The sequence below is a fragment of the Microchirus variegatus genome, assembly GCF_963457635.1.
Source record: "Microchirus variegatus genome assembly, chromosome: 2".
In the NCBI taxonomy this organism is placed as follows: domain Eukaryota; kingdom Metazoa; phylum Chordata; class Actinopteri; order Pleuronectiformes; family Soleidae; genus Microchirus; species Microchirus variegatus.
In genome coordinates this window covers 38,878,708-38,898,665 of record NC_139803.1, presented here as the reverse complement: position 1 = coordinate 38,898,665, position 19,958 = coordinate 38,878,708, and the positions used below count along the sequence as shown (strand labels likewise).

The window sequence follows — 19,958 nt, the reverse complement described above, 5'->3', positions numbered from 1 at the left end:
AAGGCAGCCAGTGTGTTATTGTAATAAAAGGAGTCAAAACTGAATTCAGGTTAATAAGAGGAGGTAAAATAATCTACGTGTAACTTTTTAAAAGTCAAGTGTTTGTTTTAAACGTGTTAAACGTTGTTTTATAGATTGAAACAGTGACTGATTTTACAGGAAAGAACCACACAGAGCGTCCAGGTGCGTTTATTTTATTCCCTGTATTGTTTTATTGAAAACCCAGCAGTCGTCGTCGATTTCCCCGTTGTGTCTGAAGAAAAGAGGTTTGGTAAAACTCACTGAGTCGTCATTCTGTCGTCAAGCACAAAAAAAGAATAAGCAAAGAACAAAAAAACACAAAAAAAAACTGGACTACAGAATGACAACCTCGCTGTTTTTTAAAAATCGGAAAAGCGTGAATGACAGCAGTTCTGGAGTGAAAAGTTAGACAGACAGACGTGTGTGTGTGTGTGGGTGCGTCTGTTTTCGTCCACGGCAGAGTGTTTGTGGCCTTTCCTTGACGAAAAGGTCGTCGGAAAAACAAAACAAAAACAAAAAAAAGCAGTTGGTTCCATCTCTTCCTCCCTCCCTTCCCTCTGTTCTTCATCGTTTCTTGGGAGGCTGAGCTGTGCGGGGAGGAGTCACCGGCCGTCCCGAGTTCATGCCTCCGTACTGGTACTTTGCTTTCTTCTCAGACGGCTTCAGGATCTGAGGAAAGACGCAGAGACATTAGATGTGAAAAAAACATAGATTTTTACCTTTTTACGCTTAATTGTTCACTCAGATTAGTGCAAATTAAATCATATTTTAACCCTGGTGGCGACACGGCTGTGTACACTTCTCCTCACAGCAACTAATATGAGTTATATTACATTTAATTTTACTTTTAAATTTAAATATCTTTACTTAATTACAATAATTACATTTTTAATGAGGTTTAATCTGGATTTTCCTCTTAAATCCAGTCATACTTGAATCTATAAGTGGGATTATCGGTCACGAAACTTATTCTTGTGCGGGTGCCTGTTTCAAAATAAAAGCTTAAATTTAGCCAGTCAAATGTGACTTAAAGGGCCACTTCACTCATTTTTTTATTTTTTTTAACTAATTTCCAGAGAGTAATGTGTTATTTCATCATCAGTCAGTGAATCTGAGACACACGTATTATTCCCACAGCAACAGAGGAAGTTAGGATTATAAAAAAATATATATCTAAATGACTGCCTTCAAAGAAAATAAAAGCCCTACATTGTTTACTCCCAAATAAGTGGGGTAAAATTAACGGGTGAAACCGCCCTTTAAACTAAGAATAACAACAAAATTAGCAAAAAAAAAGGAGCCCAATAATTCAAAAATGTAACTTAAAACATGATTTTACTGTGGATTAATTCATACAAGGGCTGATCCAGTTGCACTTTAATCTATAAGTAGGATTTTTGAGGATTACAGGTCACACTCCTTCCACGTGAGGCGTTCAAGTACCGGTTTAATCTGCCGTCTTTTCTTCACATAGGGCTGCGTACCTGGAAGGAGCACATGAGGGTTTCGTCCACGCTCATCATGCCGCCGGCGTTATCGAACTCTCCGCAGTAGTTGGGAGCCGAGAACAGAGTCACCAGCTGCCGCTTGGCAAAGAACTCATAGCCGTCTTCGACCACCTGGGGGCGTCAGAACACACAGGAACGTGACTCACTGATGGAAAAGTCTTTACAAACACGTTTAACAGTGTGTGTGTGTGTGTGTACCTGGTGGGCTCGACAGATAAGGTCCAGGTCGTGGCGGTTCAGGAACTTGCTGACGACGTCGGCGCCGAACGTGAAGGAGACGCCGCGGTCGTTCTCGCCCCAGCCCTGGACGTCCTTGTCCGGGTCCGACCACAGCAGGTCACACAGGAGACCTGGAGCAGGGGGAAACACATGGTTCTATTAACTAACTAACAACAATCATGCAACTCAACACCTGGACAGTTATAACACAATTGTCCAATCACAAAATTAAGTTTTAAACACAATTTTCTGCTATAAATTCAATTATTTTGCAATGCCGTCGTCCAGCTGCTCTTCTTTTCCTTTTTTAATCCAATTTTCAACAGAAACATTTCACATAAAGCTGTTCTATAACCATGTTAAAGTGAAAATCTAAATTATTTAGCTAACCTGGGATCCCAGTTCTTAATATTAAACATTAAAGTAGGTTTTTTCTTTTGGTTAAGTTTGAATTTTGGCCGTCCAAGGGAAAAAAAAGTTTGGGCAGCCTTGTTTTAAATGAACACACACACACACACACACACACACATAAACACATTCTTCTCATCCAGACAGTTGGAGTCTCCCTGAAAGACCATAAGAGGATCTGAGAGACAGCAGCTGCCAGCACTGGAACACTGGCTGCCTTATAAGGACAAGAAGAACCCTGGTTTAAAGAGGATGGCAAAGGCTCAAACTAGTAAGTCGCTGTGTTTCACCAGGACTCAATAAACGTCCTCACAGAAGTGATAAAAAAAAACTAACTGCAGAGTCATTTTTCACGTCCTCTCACTGTGTTAGGGTCATAAAACGTACGATTTTGGCAAAGAGTGGAGAAACTGGTGTTTATGAAGCGTCTCTGAATGTCTCCGGGGAAACATAGCAACAGTTTGTAATCTGTGCATTTTTGTGGAGGAGCTGGAGCGGCGGCGATCGCAGTGTGATGATGTATGACTGCAGAAAGCGATGGGGCCACTATCGTTTAGTCCATAAAATGCCAGGAAAACCGCGTTTTCCCCAAACCTGGAAATGACGATGTTGGATTGATCGGTTTGAGTTTTCTTTTCATCGTTAAAACAAGCAATTTGAATTGTGGCGAGGCTAAAGTCAGTGTTTTGGCATTAACAGGTTATAGTTAGGTCAACCCAAGGCTGTCCAAATGAGTGGAAGTCAATGAGAGTCCTTATTAGGACAGCTGAGGACAAATAAGGTCATTTGAGTGTACAGGTCTATAGTAGGCTGTCAGGACAACTTTTGGCTCGTCCTCACAACTTTAAAAAGGTAAAAGGTCATTTTTATCACAGTTAACCCTCTTATGACCATCATGATAATCAGGTGACCTGGATTTATTTTGACTTTCACTTTCAATATCTGGCAGTTATTCAACCATTTAGGAATGACGGTACTGGGAAGATGACAAGAAGTGTGTCCCAAACGTGTGACACGCTGGTGAATCTCGTCTACGATTGGACGTTCCTCTGCTTTCCGGTCGTTTTTGAATATTCTAGATCATCACAAACGGTCTAGGGGTTACGGTAAAGAGGCATACCCGTGCTAAATCCTGTCTGCGATGCTAATAGAAGGTGTTAAGACTTGGTTATAGGGTTAGAAGCATTTAGTTGTGATGCTAAATGCTAACGTGCTAATGAAAAGGAAAGGATCTTTACCGTCATTGTACGACATTAAACGAGATTACGATGTCAAACGGAGGGTTTTCGACTCAAGGGTAATGGACAAGACAAGTGTCTGAGTGACTTACCTGTATCGGGCACATCTGTTGGTCTCATAATGCGTCTGATCTGCTCCATGGACTGAAGGTCAGGAGACAAACCTGAGGACAACACGGCAAAAACACAATCACACCTCATCATCATGGATGCAGGTATTAATCCATACTGTAAAGTGGCTCTGTGACCCACTTAGCTCACAGCAGATTAGTCAGTATGAAGAGGATCTAAGGACAAAGGCGTCATTACCTCCGTGACAGCAGAAGATCTTCTCGTCCACGATGGCAGCGATGGGCAGGCAGTTGAAGCAGTCGGTGAACGTCTTCCACAGCTTGATGTTGAACCTGCGTTTACCTGTGAAATCGGGGAGGAGCCGATGAGACGCCGTTCAACAAAGTTCAACTTGACGGAAACGGAACGGGGAACCTGCCAGGACGCTGTACTCACACTCGTCGTAGAAGCCGTAGATGCGGTTGATGGAGGCGCACTCGTGGTTGCCTCTCAGCAGGAAGAAGTTCTCGGGGTATTTGATCTTGTAGGCCAGCAGCAGGCAGATGGTCTCCAGAGACTGCTTCCCTCTGTCCACGTAGTCGCCCAGGAACAGGTAGTTGGCCTCTGGGGGGAAGCCGCCGTACTCGAAGAGCCTCAGCAGGTCTGTGTACTGTCCGTGGATGTCACCTGGAGTGGAAGGCAAACATGGAGAGGACTCATTTATTGATTAGCGATTCTTTTTTTGGTAGTCAACGACTAAGTGATAATATGATTATTATACCAAAGTCATTTTCTGGTTAAGATACGTTCAGTTTCAAGTTTCAAGTTTCTATAATGTGTTGACAGAAAAAATTCTGTTTCATTTTTAATTGTCAAATGTGTCGAGTAGTGCTGGACACGTTAGCTCGTTAACGGCGTCAACGTTAACACAAGCCGCGTTCCCATGACAACTGACCGGAAAAAGATGCGCGTGACGTCATGTTTACGTCATGTCCACGCAGCACACAGGTACGCTGGTTATTTGTAGCGCTGCTCTTTTTGTTAAATAAACACTGTAGGTGCGCTAACGCCGCTAAAGGAGCTAACGCGCTAAAGGAGCTAACACAGCTAACGGAGCTAACTGGTAAATGGTGCCTGGACTCCGGTGCTGCAACACATAAACGTGACGTCACGCGCATCTTTTTTTCCAGTCAGTCATCATGGAAACGCGACGCGTTAACGTACGTTAAAGTTGACACGGTAGCTGCATTAGCTCCTTTAGTGCCGTTAGCGCAAATAACCAGCGTAACTGTGTAATGCGTATGTGTGCCTCTGTTATTAAAGTTTAACGTTACTTTAGAGACTAATTGTAACAAATCGGGAGTCGCGTAAACATGACGTCACGCGCATCTTTTTTTCCGGTCAGTCGTCATGGAAACGTGTCATGTGTTAACGTGCGTTAAAGTAGACGCCGTAGCTGCATTAGTTCCTTTAGCGCCGTTAGCGCAAATAACCAGCGTAACTGTGTACTGCGTATGTGTGCCTCTGTTTTTAAAGTTTAGCGTTACTTTAGAGACTCATTGTAACAAATCGGGAGTCGCGTAAACATGACGTCATGCGCCTCTTTGTACAGTCAGTCGTCATGGTAACACGTCATGCGTTAATGTGCGTTAACTTTGATGCCGTCAACCGCCGTTAACGTGCCCAGCACTGGTGTCGTAAGTAGTATTAGTAGTAATTGCAGCAGCGTTAGCTTATGGAAGAAGTGACGGAAGATGTCACAGGAAGTTACTGACCACATATTTTGAGTGGAGCCTCCAGCTCCAGCAGGATGGGCTGACTGAGGAAGATCTCCCTGGACTTGATGCAGAGGCCGCGCACCTCGGCCTCCGTCATCTGGACAATCTTCCCCGGACGACATCTTCGGACTGTTGGGGAGATAAAATAGAGGTAAATATTATAAATCTTTATCTTTTCCCTCCCCAAAATAATAAGATACACCTCGGCTGATCGTCACTGCATCACTGCACAACACCAACTCCCACAGGGCCAGTTTTCAAAATGAACTTCAGACTCAATATGGGAGGCGGCGTTTAGTCAACAGACGGACGATGGAAACAGCCTGTTGTCGGCAGTGTCGATGTTGACGGGAGTGTTTTTTTTTGTTGTGTAACAGGGAAGGAAACTTCACAAGACGCTCTTGTTTTACTTTGGTAATTACATCAGCGCTGCATGCAAAGGTGACTCATTATACAGCTCAAATTATGCCTGCGATGTGTTTTTATAAGTGTTAATACAGCAGCCATGGCGCAAACATGAGCTCCCATCCTACTTCAGTGACATTTATGGAGTCATTTTTATGCATTAATGACTGAATTGATTACTTTTCTGTATTGCTCGGTCCAACTCGGGACACTGGACTGTGTATTTGAGAGTTTCTGTGCCACCGCTAACACGACTTCTTCCAGCAACTTTTATTTATTAAAACTTGTCTTGTTTAGCTAAAATATGCAAAAAAGAAGTAGTCTTATTAAGCTCATTCTCATGTGCTTTTAGGAAAAAGCTGAATTTGAGCTGAAATTTTTATTTTTTTAACATGTGAAAGATTCATTTTTCAAAATAAAAGCAGATTTTATTTTTTTCAGGTTTTTGGGGGATTTTTTGTTCAGTTTTTGAGCTTTGAATAAAATACTGTACTTGGTTTAATGAAGTCATAGCGACATTTCTTTTTGGTTTTCTAAAAAACAATTAAGTGTAGTTTTACTTACATTTGTACTCATTCTTTTGCATCCATTACGTGATAAAATAGTCAACAAATAAGAGTAGATAGTGGGAATGAGTGTGTTGCAGCCAAAATGTGTGAGTAATACAGATTCCTGCCTGCACTTCACAGGTCTTAAGGTGTTTTTAATAAAGTTTTAAAGGGTAAAAGGGTGTGTGTGTGTGTGTGTGTGTGCGTGTGATGCCATGTGACCCTGATATTTAGGCCTGGACATAAACACTCCCTCCGTCCCGTCTCCACCGCCAAACACAACCTGCCACACCCCACACCTGGTGAAAACAGGCTAAATTTGGACCGCGTCCACACAAGCAAAACATAAACAACATTTTTCACAGGGAAACGTGAAAACGCGGCAGCTGACACTCTCTGTTTGCTGTGTGTATTTTTTAGGATGTGAGCATAATTGTTTAATACGCACAATTCAGGAGTGTCTCTCTCCATGTGTGTGTGTGTGTGTGTGTGTGTGTTGATTTCACACCCCCTCCCTTTCAGCTGTGTGATGATGCGTTTGCAGGTCTGTGCGAGCTCAGCTGACCGAGAGGGATGGTCTGATATAGGACACACACACACACAGACACTCCCGTCTGGTCTTTCTACAGCTGTGAGGACACTCAGTGACATAATGCATTTCCCAGCTCCAGAACATCGACAACAGACTATACCCAACCCTAACATCGACCCAAGTCTAACCCCAAATAACCTAATTCATGTATGCATGCCAATTTTATTTTGTTTGCACACACTGGATAAGTGCTATAAAACTTTACCTACCCTTTTTAATTAGTTTACATATTATTTTATGTCAAATATATACAATCAATTGATTATTAAATCATTTGACAAGCTCTCCCATTATTTCCGCATCTTAAATGTGCATAATTTCTGGTTCCTTTGCTCCATATGTCAAATATGGGCCCAAACAAAAACAAAACAGGGGCTTTTATTCTGAAAATAACGTTTTTATTGTTATATTGTCCCGCTCGTCATCCGGCAATAATAGAACACGTGCATTAAGTGGAATTCCCAGTTTAAACACACAGCCCGAGTAAAGATATCAGATATTTTATTATACATAGGTTTAAGGTTAATTAAAGAAAGGTTAATTTTATGCGCAACAAATAAAATTTTATTTCAAAGTCAAGTCAATGAGTGTAATTAAGACTCATTGATTTTGGTTTGTGGACAAAACAGGGGAACTATTTCAAGATTTCTCAACATTTTCTGACATTTTCTGGCACAAACAACTTAGTTTCAGCCCTAAAAATGTATATATATATATATATATGTCCAGTGCAGTGCAGACCCAAAACGCGGATTGGTGAGACAAACCAACCATAAGTGTTGTTCAATAAAAGTTTTTTCACGTTTGTGGCCACAGACGAGAAACCCAAATTGGTTCCACCAACCAAATCGTCCTCACAACTATATATAAACACACACACACACAGGACTAGTTTCACTTGCATGGGAGGATCCCCTTTCATTATGGTTAAGGCAGAACCAGGAACACACAATCACACTCACGCACTGATTCTGCAAACCACTGCACTGCAGAGTTCCCAGTTAGGAGAATGAGAATGGAAGTGAGAGAAAGAGAAAGAGGGAAAAAAACGACAAGAGAGTAGGTGGAGCTGGTGGTCCCCTACATCTGATCACCATGGCAACCCAGCAAGACCAATTGCCAGCCTGTGAGGTGTTGGCGAGCGGAGTCACCGCCACTGCTGCTGCTGGAGGGAAGTGGAGCTTGATTTGCAGATAAAGAGGCATCACCACCAAACATCTAACCATCCCACGCCCTGCATACTAACATGTGCTGCACCCAAACAGCAGTGAAACACACACACACACACTTCATTATTAAACTTGCCAAAAACAATACATCCACTATAGACAGACGGCCAGGAAAACATGAGAGGACGAGGAGATGGGTTTGCCCCCGTTCTAACCTCAACTCTAGAGGGATTTTCAAGGGAAGCAACAAGTCTGTGTTTATATAAAAGAAGATTCAGATCAGATTAATCATTTAGTATATATTAAAATGATCAAGTAGATCCAAACAGCCTTAACTGAGTGTTATCCTGAAACATTAAATCAATCACAATTCAAATCTTAGTCCTTAACTTAATCAATTCCTCAAACAAATGCTGTTCTGCCTCATTAGGACCAGGTCTTGGTCTCTATGAGGACTACTGGTCCTGACAAGGTCACTATTTAAGACAGAAGTAGTCCTGAAGAGGCAACAAATACAACGCAGCTCTCGTTGGGACACACGGTGTCAGGTGTGACGACACGTGTTGCATTGTGGGAAATGTAGGATCAATCACTAATGCATTTATCCCTCTCAACTCTTATTGATTAAACTCTTATTGAAAATTGCTTACCCAGCAATTGTTTGGTTTTTTGTCATTTTGTTCTAAAATCCAACAATTTATTTATATCTTTTAGGACAGAACAACTCATCAGTGAATCAAAAACAACGATCAACAGATTAAAAGACAATGAAAAGAATCATTAGTTGCTTAATTGATGTTTGTTCAAGACAAAATGTGCAGTTAATCTTTTATAATTCTTGTTTTAACTGCGCGGCGTCACGTTTGATAATAAACTGAGTAATGTCTGTTATGTTTGCACCGCCAACTTTGCTCAATTAAAGTGTGGGAGTCACTTCTGTGTCACTGGCAGTGGTGAGCAAAGGTCCTTGAACACCTCATCTGAGCTGTACATTCCAGTCCTTCTCGCCCAAATTTGGTCAGGTACATGTGCATGTGTTTCCCTGGGTGTTTATTCACACTCTTTTCCTTTCTCTGGCTTAATAATGTAAAAATCACTGACTGCGCTTCAGTGGCGGCTGCAGCCTTTCTCTCTCTCGTTCCTTTCCCACACCGCCTTTTCCCTCTCTCTCTCCACCTCCTTCCTTCCCTTCCATCTATTTATCCTCAAGCTGCATTCTTGGCTGTGTGGCCCAACTCCAGGGGCCACCGTTTGTCCTCCACCTCACCGGTGGTTGTGCGTTGACGTCACGCGCCTCACACACCACCCTCCTCCCGTCCCAGAATCCTCTTTGCATTCCTTGCAGAGCTTCAGACGCTTACAGTTCAAGCTGTGTCCAACAATTTTGGACTAAGATTTAAGGACAATGACAAGAATGTACATGGAAACCAATGGATTTAAAAAAAAAAAACTCCATTAATCTAGTTTCCTTCACTGACACAGATATTATAATGCATTATTATACAATTACAGCTTCAACCAAATACTAAATTTGATGATCAATTCATCTGTTTGAGAGGTTTTTGTGTTAATTAAAAGAAAACATTGTTATATGAGAATATTTTCCGTGTTCTTTGCTGCAAATAACAAAAGAAAATCATTAAAACGTTGAATAACAACTCGATTAATGAAACACTCAATTATTATCTCAAGTTCCTCATTTTCAACTCAAGTTCTACAGCCAATGATGACGATTCAAAACCAGTTAAGCAGTAAATCTTTTCCGGTTACGCTGTCACACCGTCAGGTGGCTTTATTTCTATGTTAACTCACTAAATCGGATTAATCCATTCAATTCAGGGCGAGATTATATAACACCTGTCAATAATAGAGACAGGATTTGGCGTTTAATGCTCCAAAACCCCGCCTGCACCGACTGAGAATGTTATTAGGGTTTTCTAATCTCGTACAGTAGGAACAAGCCACTGAATCAGAGTCCGGCTGCCAAATACCTGACAACTTAATTCACCGCCCTTCCCATCATTGTGCCGCGTGCTCATTCAACCACAGCTGTTGCAGCGCGGAGAATAAATGACGCGCCAGGTGAGCACACAGCTGAGCTATGAAGGAGTCAAACACCCGGTGTGTCATCGGGACAAGCCTACAGAGCTTTTCTTATGCCCAACAAATAAAGCTTTTATTTAATATAAGCATCGACACAAAGTGTTTTTCAGTAAATGTTTTGTGGGGGGGGACAAAGAAAAACTAAAGGGAATACCTATATGGTATGGACATAAATGAAAAGGAAGAGGGTGGGTGATCAACAACAAGAGCTTCTTCTTCTTCTTCTGCTTCACTGGTTGCAAACTCCAGGGTTGAGGAAGTCAACTATTTTTCCATTCATTAAAAAGAGCAGAGTTCACTTGAACAATGTGGGAAAGGGAGGGGGGGGGGGGGTTTGGAGAGTAACTTACAGACAGATCACTTCTGCCAGGCATGACCATATATGGGCGCCCACTCAGTGGAGGAAGCGGGACAAAGGCTCTGTCGTCGTTTTTTTTGCGATGGAGACGGAACAAGAAGAGGGCGGGAGGGAGGGTACGGGCCGAGGGTGAGTACAGCCTCACGCAACAGTGGAGCGTCTGTCAGCGGGCAAAGAGCTGCGTAAAGTTATTCAAATCAACCAGGTCACCGAGGTCAGCGCTAAATCAGGAGCTTCAGAATAGGCCTGAAGTCTATTATTCTGTAACTGTTGAGCCGTCAACACACTTCCCCGCACCTCTAGCCACAATAGAACCACTTTAATTCATTTGTCAAGCTGTCATATTGTCTGTTTGTTTCTTTAAATATACATATAACCATTTGAAACGTGTAAAAGGTCCATACAGAAATACAATCAGAACTAAAGGATGAATTTTGGATACTAGTAAACGACAAGTGTCCACTCCATTGAGAGCAACAGTTTGATGTATCAGTCAAAATAAGAAAAAATACATATTGTCAACAGCATCACCGTTAACGCACGGTAACGAATGATGCATTTCCATAACGACTGAAAAGACGCGTGACATCATGTTTAGGCACCGTTTACCTGTTCTTTTAGCGCCGTTATCGCGCCTACAGTCGAATTGGTGCGGTCCGTTTATTAAACGAAAAGAGCAGTGCTACAAATAACCAGCGTAACTATGTACTGCGAATGTGTGCCTCTGTTTTTAAAGTTTAACGTTACTTTAGAGACTAATTAAGAGACTAATAACACAGACAATCGGGGATTCACGTAAACATGACGTCACACGTATCTTTTTCCGGTCAGTCGTCATGGAAACGCAGCATGCGTTAACGTTGACGCCATTAACTTGCCCAGCACTAATTAAAACCCATTTTTACTCTTTGACTTTCGACCCAGTATGAGACTTTGGTTTTTATCTTTTTATAGTTTTATTTTATAACCTGTTTATTCGTTTTTTTTTATATATATATATATATATACATATTTTCTACTGTATTGTACCGTTTGTTCTTAGGTCTATTAGGTCACACATTTGTTTTATTTGTTTCAGCTGTTGATGTTTTATAAATAAAGTTGGATTAGATCGATTGGAGCTAAAATGTTCTGTGGAGGTGCAGTCAGCCATTGTTGATAGAAACCTATTAATGAAGGCAGATTATAATATTCCAAGAATCTAACGGGTCAAGCAGAGGCATGAATTCTTAAGTAACTATGATGACTGTGCATGTTCTCCTCACTGCTGCGCCCATAAAGACCTCCTTTTTTTACTCCATTCTTTCCAAGTGCACCATGGTGCCAGCAGCTCTCCTCCACTCCTCTGTATAACAACTCTCCCACACAGGGGGGCGACGGAAAACAGTGACCCCCCCTCTCTGTGAACGCAAACACAAAGCACCTCTGGCGAGGAGAGTGGGAGCGAAAATCTTACGGCCGAAAATCCCTGACTGCGGTGGCATTTCTGCGCAGCCCCTTTTTCGCACTTTCACTGGACGTTTTTGTTCGGCCTTTAAGAGCCCGCGGGTGAATGGACGTCTTTGTGGGGGCGAAAAGAAAGAAAGGATGAAATTGAGAGGAAAGACTTGGAGGAGAAATAAACAGGAGGCACTGAGATGGAGAACACAACGAGAGAAATGGAAGTGGAGGAGACGTGGAGGGAAAATAAGGAGAGGGCAAAGTGGGATTTATCTGAAAGCCTAGCTGGACGGCTGGTGCCAGGGGGCGGACGTTCACCAGCGCACAGGCTCCACCATTGTCGTTTTCCAGAGCAGAGGAGCATGCCAGCAAACACTGAACACCAACGCAGCGCAACAGCTGTCCTGCACGTCCCCACGAAAACAAGCAGCAGCGTGGCACTAATTATACAGCATATACACGTAAAACCTCTCAAGACGAGGACAATCAGTGTCTTATGCTGGTGTCCAGTGTTCCCTGCACTTTCTATATGGGGAACCGCTTATGGTGATCCAAATCACATTATCACTCCACATCAGCAAATGTGTGCTCATGTGGAGTGCATACATATGTGCATACATATGTATATATATATATATACATACACACACACACATATATGTATAAATAAATATTGATGGAATGTATTGGACTTTATTTATATATATATATATATATATACACACACACACACACACACACACATATATATATATATACATATATATATATATATATATATGTATATATATATATATATATATACACACACACACACATATAAAATCCAATACAATCCAAAAATTCTACATATTGCTTCACTACGCACATGCTGTAATAATGTAAATAAAAAAAATCAACAAAAGCCATTTTTAGCCATTTTAGTACAATATTTGAGCGTACACGTTCTGAAACTAAAGCCAGATTATACAGATAACACCGGTTTTGAAAGAAGAAACAAAAAATGAAAGTGAACGCCAAACTCAATCCAACATCATTTCCAGCTCCTGCCTCCCTCGGGTGTTTTATGATCGCTGACCTCGGGCAGCGAATGTTGGCAAACATCTGTGCTAACGCGCGGCGGCTTAAATGATCAATTGCGAGTGCCGGGGGTTTCGTTGCTAAAGATGTGGAAGTGAGACAGCTGTTAAACCATGGCAGGCACGTCAAGCCACTGGAATTAAAGGTCACCGGGCGAAACGCAAACTGGAAGTGGAAGAGACTCTTAGGTCGTGAGTTGGTTGAGTTCCTTTATGTGAGAATCAGTCACGTTGTTGTGCTAATGAGCTTCTATTTAATCTTTACAGATTCATCTTTGCAAATCAGTGCTATCTATTGGCACTTTTCCATTATACAGTTCAAGCACCGTTACTATAGTAGCTCCTCAACTCGGGTCCTCATAGCACGGCTGCATGAAAATCTACCGGGACAACGTTTTATACACGGCAATAAACAAACAAATAAACTAGTGATGAGGCAAAGTAGTTGTTTTCGGAGTTACTGAATCATTAGAATCAGTCCTTTAATAAGACAAGATCAGAACTTCCTGTCTCTGACACAGTCACCGCTAAATGTCGACATTTTAGAAATGTCCTTGCTAAATGTTGGGCGATTAAATGCGTGTTTTCAGGATTTTTTTATACTGATCTTACCGTTCGACATTGTTCGGTTTCTGTGTCGGACGTCGCTCTCGTCGACTCTTCCAGTGACGGCACCCTCCGACCAATCAGTGACCGACGTCACATCGGCTCAAGGAGTTGAACTGTGTTAAAAATGTATAGCGGAAAAGCACCATATGCTGAGAATTACACAAAGAAACCAACACTGACGCTTGTGTTCTGTGATTACAGCCGAAACTGCTTACATAACACCAAATAAACTCTGCTGAACCGCAGTGAACGCAGACTACGATCTACAATCGGCACAGCTCAATAGTGTGTGCCAAACACACAACCTGGACACAGCTCCTGTGCAGTGAAACGCTCTGTCGGAGGTTTGATTTTATGCACTCTCCTACATACTGAGCTACGACTTGGCTCGGAGTCTCTTTGTTCATAAAAACGACAAAAACGGCTCCAAACTGAAACTTTCAGTGCTGCCTTTTCTCGCCACCGCTGACTGAAGTATGGGGGGGGCAGCGGCGCCGATTGTGCCACATTAAGAAGTCTTCAGGTCCCGCCAGCACTGACTGAGTGTGTTGTTGCTAAAGCCAGGGCCAGTGTAGCCTTCTTCTCATGGGCACATTGGGGGGGAAACTGGGGCCTGCAATGGCTGCATTTGCTGGATCACAGTAAAAACACTAATGAAGGGGTGATGGTGTAGGGAGGGCTCGACAAGTAAACGGCCAAAAACACAAGTTAGGTTAAACACAACTGCAGCTGCCGTCCGCTGTGTTGAGACAACTCAAGGGTTTGTGTGAACGCTTTGAAAAGAAATGCAACGTTAGCTGAAAACGTGCTGCGATATGTTACTCTGAAACAGCAGAGGATGATTGATTTCCAGCAGCGTCGTGTAGCACCGGTGTAGTGAAAGCTGTGTTAGCATCGATTCCTTCACTCCTCACCGCAGCGCTAGGAGCGCTAGGTCACACCTCGGTGATTAAAACCCAAAAGCAGCCAAAGTGCAACCCTTTGATCAGCTACAAACACACACACACACTGACTGACACACTCAGATCACTTGATTTTTAGTGCTGTCAAATGTTAACGCGCGTCAAAGTTTCGATGGAAAGGACCATTTACTTTTTTTCCCACAAATTTTCTCCTCAAAAGTTTGGAGGCTCGACAGAAGGTCTAGCCAAAGCACTTTTTAAAAGTTGTTTTCGGCAAACACGAATGACCTGCGTGAACTGCTTTAATTACCTCTGGGTAAAGAGTATTGAGCGACAGGTTTCCATAGCAACTACAGGGTTACATAGGACATGCACACGAGGTATGGAAATGCGTTCAAGTTGGTTGGAAAACCCAGTTAAGATAAGATCTACTTAACAATATCAATATAACGACACACAGTCGAATCAGTGTGTACATCTAAACACGGTCTTGTAGCCGCTCACTTCAACAGCTGTGACTCACATCGTTGGGTCACAAGGCGACAAATGACACGTTATTGTCTCAACAAATGAAACCAGAGAGGCCAGAATCTGACGAGGACACCGACTGCAAACTGTCAATCAGGTTTAGCCTGTCGTCCAGGCGACGCGCCGCAGGACACGTGTGCGCAGACTGATTGACAAGGAAAATGCATCTTCTTCCCCAAAAGATATTAAAAAGTACGAGTGCCAGGATTAAAAGAGCTTAAAGTCTGTTTTTATTGTGTTACCCAATAAAGAAGAGAAAACAATTAGCTTGTACGTGAAAACAATGCAAATTTAATTTCAAATTTGCATGAATATTAACACCCAAAAAGGTGGAAGGAAAGGATTCTAGAGCAGGTGGTTCTTTTAAGAGCGGGGTGATCAATATAACAAATGTTCAGTACATCTGTATAAAGTTTATTAAACAAATCTGTTCAACTGCTCATAAAAAGGTTTAAAAACACAATAATGTGGTTTCTATCCTCACTTTTATTGCAGAAATGATCAATATTGACTTGTTTTATTTGAAGATTCTGTTTATTGTGATGACTTTTCTTTGCCACTAGAATCAAAAACATTTATTATGTGAAAGCTTTCATTTAAAAACACTAAATAAAGAAATAAAGTTACACTACACGCATTCCTACTTTGTTTTCCCTTATATTTTTGAAGGGGCAACTGTATAAAAGTATTGCACGTGTCAGTCTTTACCCTTGTGTTTAAAGGGTAAGTGCATTTCTTCCAGGAACAGCTGTGCATGCTGACATTTACTAGGAGATCAGGGAGCTCTCTTTGTGTGCATGTGTGTGTGATCAACCAGTTGCAGTGGGTAAGGATTTCAGTTTGGAAAAGTCCCTAAAGGAAGAAATCTATCGTCACTGAAAACAATGAGTGAAAACACTCAGATTTATTTTCTTGCAGACTTGAGTAAAATAAGGATACTGAAGTTTCATCAGGAAGAAAAAGTAGCATCAGCAAAAGGCCAGACATCATCATCATCACATACTAAAATAAAATGTCACCCTAATAATAGAATCAAGCTATATATATATATAGGTTTTTCCTGCGTCTACCTGCAGAGGTCATTCTGTCTCTGTCTTCTCGTGAAATCAACGTAATTTTTTCATATTCGTGTTGCAGCAGATAAAAGCTGTAGAGGGCGCCAGCATAGACAACAAGGAGGTAGCGGCCTATTTAGCCTGCTGAAACTTGTTGTCATTACACATATCTTGATGCATTTGCTGATATCCCATAATACAACAGCTCTGGTCACCTGATGCGTTGACTACGCTTGGCTTTAACGGGAACATAAGATGTCAGCGAACGCCCCCAATTTCTTCTTCGTCTGCTTAATTCTTGCCGGAGAGATACGGCCTTTCTGGCACAACACCACAACGCGCATTCACCTTTCTGCCGTTAGCATAGCCGTTAGCATTAACGTTCACAGCCGAAGCTAAAGATTATTTTCATAACCGAATAATCGTTTGGTCCATAAACTATTGATAAAATGCTGATCAGTGTCTTATTTGGTCCACAAAACGAGTCCATTTGAATGATTTCTTCACTATATAGAGCTAAGAAACTTGAAAATATTCAGTAATCAGAACTCGAATTCATGTAAAAACACTCAAAATAGACAACGATTAATTTATGAATCAATTAATAATTGAATAATCCTTGCAGCCCTTTTGTTTCAGCACCGCTGACAATAATAATAGTGTTAATTAATATTTTCTGGCATCTCCAAGGTTTAAAAATCTCCTTATTGTAGTGTGAAATAGGCTTCAGTCATGAAAACGCTGAGTTATAATATAAGTTATATTTGGGACTCTGTATCAGCCTTTAGAAAACCATAAGGATCAGCTTATTTTGGCATTTTCTCACCAAAAACAAGCCAGTCGGATACAAACTGGCATCAGCTGGAAGAAGACGTACGAACAGTGGGATTAATTCACAGCTCACATCTGGAAACCTTTTTTTATTTACATCCCTCAAATTGCCTTCACTGCATTAAACCTAAACAACAACAGCTAACTCAATATGAGGCTAAATAAGAAGCCCTGCCAAACTGACAACACACACACACACATCCTCACACTGCTGCTGATGCAGCTGCTGCTCACACACCAAGACCAAACGGGCATTATTATGCAACCAAAAAGCAATTAATCCAAATTATGATCCGACGTGTCGAACCGCGGCGCGCCCATTCGTTTGCAGGCACAGACATACTGCACATATTAGTGTGTGAGGTTTCCAACACAGTGAATCAGTGTGTGTGTGTGTGTGTGTGTGTGTGTGTGTGTGTGTGTGTGTGTGTGTGTGTGTGATGACAAATTCTGTCTGTCACAGGCTGTGACGTGTGACCTGAAGAAACAGCAGGGCATTCAGGAGAGTGACAGACACGCGGGGAAAAAGACAGATCAACTCAAGTCAACTGTGTTGCCATCCCTTATTTAGCACGGCTGCTAAACTTCACCCACTGATGCCCAACACATAACAGTGGAGCAGGAGCAACAACAGCGCTTTCTTTGGCAGTACCCACTAAGGCACATGTGTCAAACTCAAGGCCCGGGGGCCAGGTGTGGCCCGCCACATCATTTTATGTGGCCCGCGAGGGATTAATTGGTCTTAAAAATCAGCGTTAAAGGTGCATTATGTAATAAATCTAAAGCAACTGGCCATAAAATCCTCCTAATATGTCACAGAGACTCAGGATAATGTTCATATAACAAACTGAACTCAACAACAACAGTACAGCCAAAATATTTGAATTTAAAAAAATATTTTGCAGACTGCAAATCATGTTTATGTTTTGAAATTGTGTTTTGGCATGTGGCGCCACCTACCGCCGTCTACCAGTCATTGGAGTCAGTAGAGTCTCAGCTGCCGCGCAACCACTGGTTGCCAGTTACGTCGGAAAACGAAACCTAAAAGACCTTGGTATTTTGAATTTGAATATAGTAACCATTTTTGGCCACATTTTACATATGGCACCTTTAAAATAGTTCTACGCTGCTTTAAGGCGTGCGTTGACCATAACCTACATTTCCCACCATGCATGGCAATTGCGTTACCTGCAATGTGACGGCACCGCCATTAGATCGCAGTGTGTCACTGTATACACATCATAAGACGAGTGAAATTGAATAAGTAATAAATACAGAAAGTTATTTAGCAATATGTTACGGAGTAGTTACCTTTATTCAACATTATATTTGGTTACATTTAGTTTGTATGACAGCTACATCTGGCCCTTTGAGGATGACCATTATGCTGATGTGGCCCTCAGTGAAAATGAGTTTGACACCCCTGCACTAAGGTTACTCTGGTGCAAAGGTAGAGATGTTAGGAATATAATATAAATATACAGTAAACATAATGTGCAACAGTTGATTTCATGACTTGATGGGAATAAACTGTAGACAAAGTTCTCATCATGTACGCACAAGAGGAAAGAGCACAATTAAAACCAAAATTAAGTTGAAAACTATTTCCAAAAACAAAAAAGTTAAAAGAAGCTACATTTCTGCTTTCCAAAATAACACACTGACAAATATGAACAACTTTAGGCCTTTATTTATCATGGAATATCATAGACCCGATGGCATGTGTGAATATCACCACTTAACACACACATATCCCTTCACCTGGGAACAAACGGTGCCAGATCCCATTTGAAAATAAGCTATTTTTACTTACGGCTGCATGAAAACACAAAAGTAAAACTTGATAAACAGTTATAGAGCTCAGACAATCGCGATGAACTATTCGGCATACTTTTTACAGACTTTGTTTGAGGAGAATGTGAACTTTTCAAACCCATTCTACCATCTCTGGTGCGTTTAGGTGTAATGGGGAAAAAGCAGACGGAGCTACTTTGGATGGTGAATGGCAAAATAACTGGTAATGCATGTGAGTGTGTGTGTGTCATAACAATATAAAAGCACCACTTATGATGTTATACTTTAATTATAACATTTAACCAAGTCAACGGTAAATTGCTGTAGTTTAGCGGTTGTTCTGACATCGCTCGTCCAGTTACAACTTTGTTCACACAGACCTGACAAGTCACATTTAACTCAACATGTAAATCACGAAGTCACTCAAAATTGTGACAGATTTATCATTTATCGCAACTTCACCGGTTAAAAAAGAGACATGGAGGCGGCGGCTGTGAGTTGTATTACAAACTAGTTCCGAGCGAGTAAAGCGGTAAATCTTTACCGGTCAACTTCAGTCAAAATGAAACCTTAAATCACGCTCCGCGGCTAAAAACCCACAAACCACACGGTAAAGTGACCGGACTAGTATCGCAGAACTCACCCTCTAAAAGCCTGGAAATGAGCGAGTCGACGTCCAGCTCCCCCTCCGCCATTTCTCTGACCAACAGCTCTGCCCTCCGCAGACGGTCTGGGGCGAGCAAGCGAGACGGCGTCGGGCAGCCGGCAGGAGGACAAGGCCCCGCCTCGGTGCCGTGAACGCACCATCAAACTCCTCCCACTCTCTGCCTCCCATGTAAAACTACTGTGATGCCTTAACGTACACCTCGGAAACTCTCTACAACTAGAAAGGATTTTCCCTCTCTTTCAAATGAGTTTATTATATCGTGAATTAAAAAAAATAAAAATAAAAATCTGGATTCAAGGTCCACTTATTCCACATTTACGAGGGCTTTTAGCTAAATTACTACTTTTTTGGTGCTTTTGACACGTCAAAACAAAGAAGACTTAGGGCCATGTCTGAAGAGGTTCAGATACAGGCCAACAAAGAGCTCAATGGCGCCATCTAGTGTTCGTTTTTCGCATTGAAAATATATAGACCTGCAGGAACTTTGAAACAAAGCCATAAACTGTTTTATTGAACACTAACACGCAATAATATATAGATGCTACTCAATTTTATTAATATTAACCAGCAATTTAGCCTATGCACGCTCAACAGGCACTGATTTATTCATTTATTTCACTCCACCGCCCCCTACTGGTTCCAATGCGTAAGTGTA

The 19,958-nt window shown here is 41.8% G+C and overlaps 1 protein-coding gene across 1 annotated transcript; it reads right to left on the bottom strand.

Annotated features, from left to right (window-relative positions):
• Positions 1 to 178: 178 nt before the first annotated feature.
• LOC310944898 (serine/threonine-protein phosphatase PP1-beta catalytic subunit-like) lies at positions 179 to 19,380 on the bottom strand. The gene is made up of 8 exons (XM_083910747.1): positions 19,280 to 19,380; positions 5,221 to 5,352; positions 3,902 to 4,132; positions 3,704 to 3,808; positions 3,487 to 3,558; positions 1,728 to 1,879; positions 1,506 to 1,640; positions 179 to 690 (listed from the first exon to the last, which is right to left on the bottom strand). The coding sequence occupies exons 1-8, from the start codon at positions 19,329 to 19,331 to the stop codon at positions 586 to 588; spliced, it is 984 nt and encodes a 327-aa protein (XP_083766873.1). The 5' UTR covers positions 19,332 to 19,380; the 3' UTR covers positions 179 to 585.
• Between the last annotated feature and the right edge of the window lie 578 nt (positions 19,381 to 19,958).

Bases quoted from the DNA above. Each gene is read 5' to 3' on its own strand.
- LOC310944898 (XM_083910747.1), bottom strand. From the start codon at position 19,331: ATGGCGGAGGGGGAGCTGGACGTCGACTCGCTCATTTCCAGGCTTTTA. The intron at 5,353-19,279 runs GTGAGTTCTGCG...TCTCCCCAACAG, and splicing joins CATTTCCAGGCTTTTAGAGG to TCCGAAGATGTCGTCCGGGG. The intron at 1,880-3,486 runs GTAAGTCACTCA...CCCCTGCTCCAG, and splicing joins AACAGATGTGCCCGATACAG to GTCTCCTGTGTGACCTGCTG.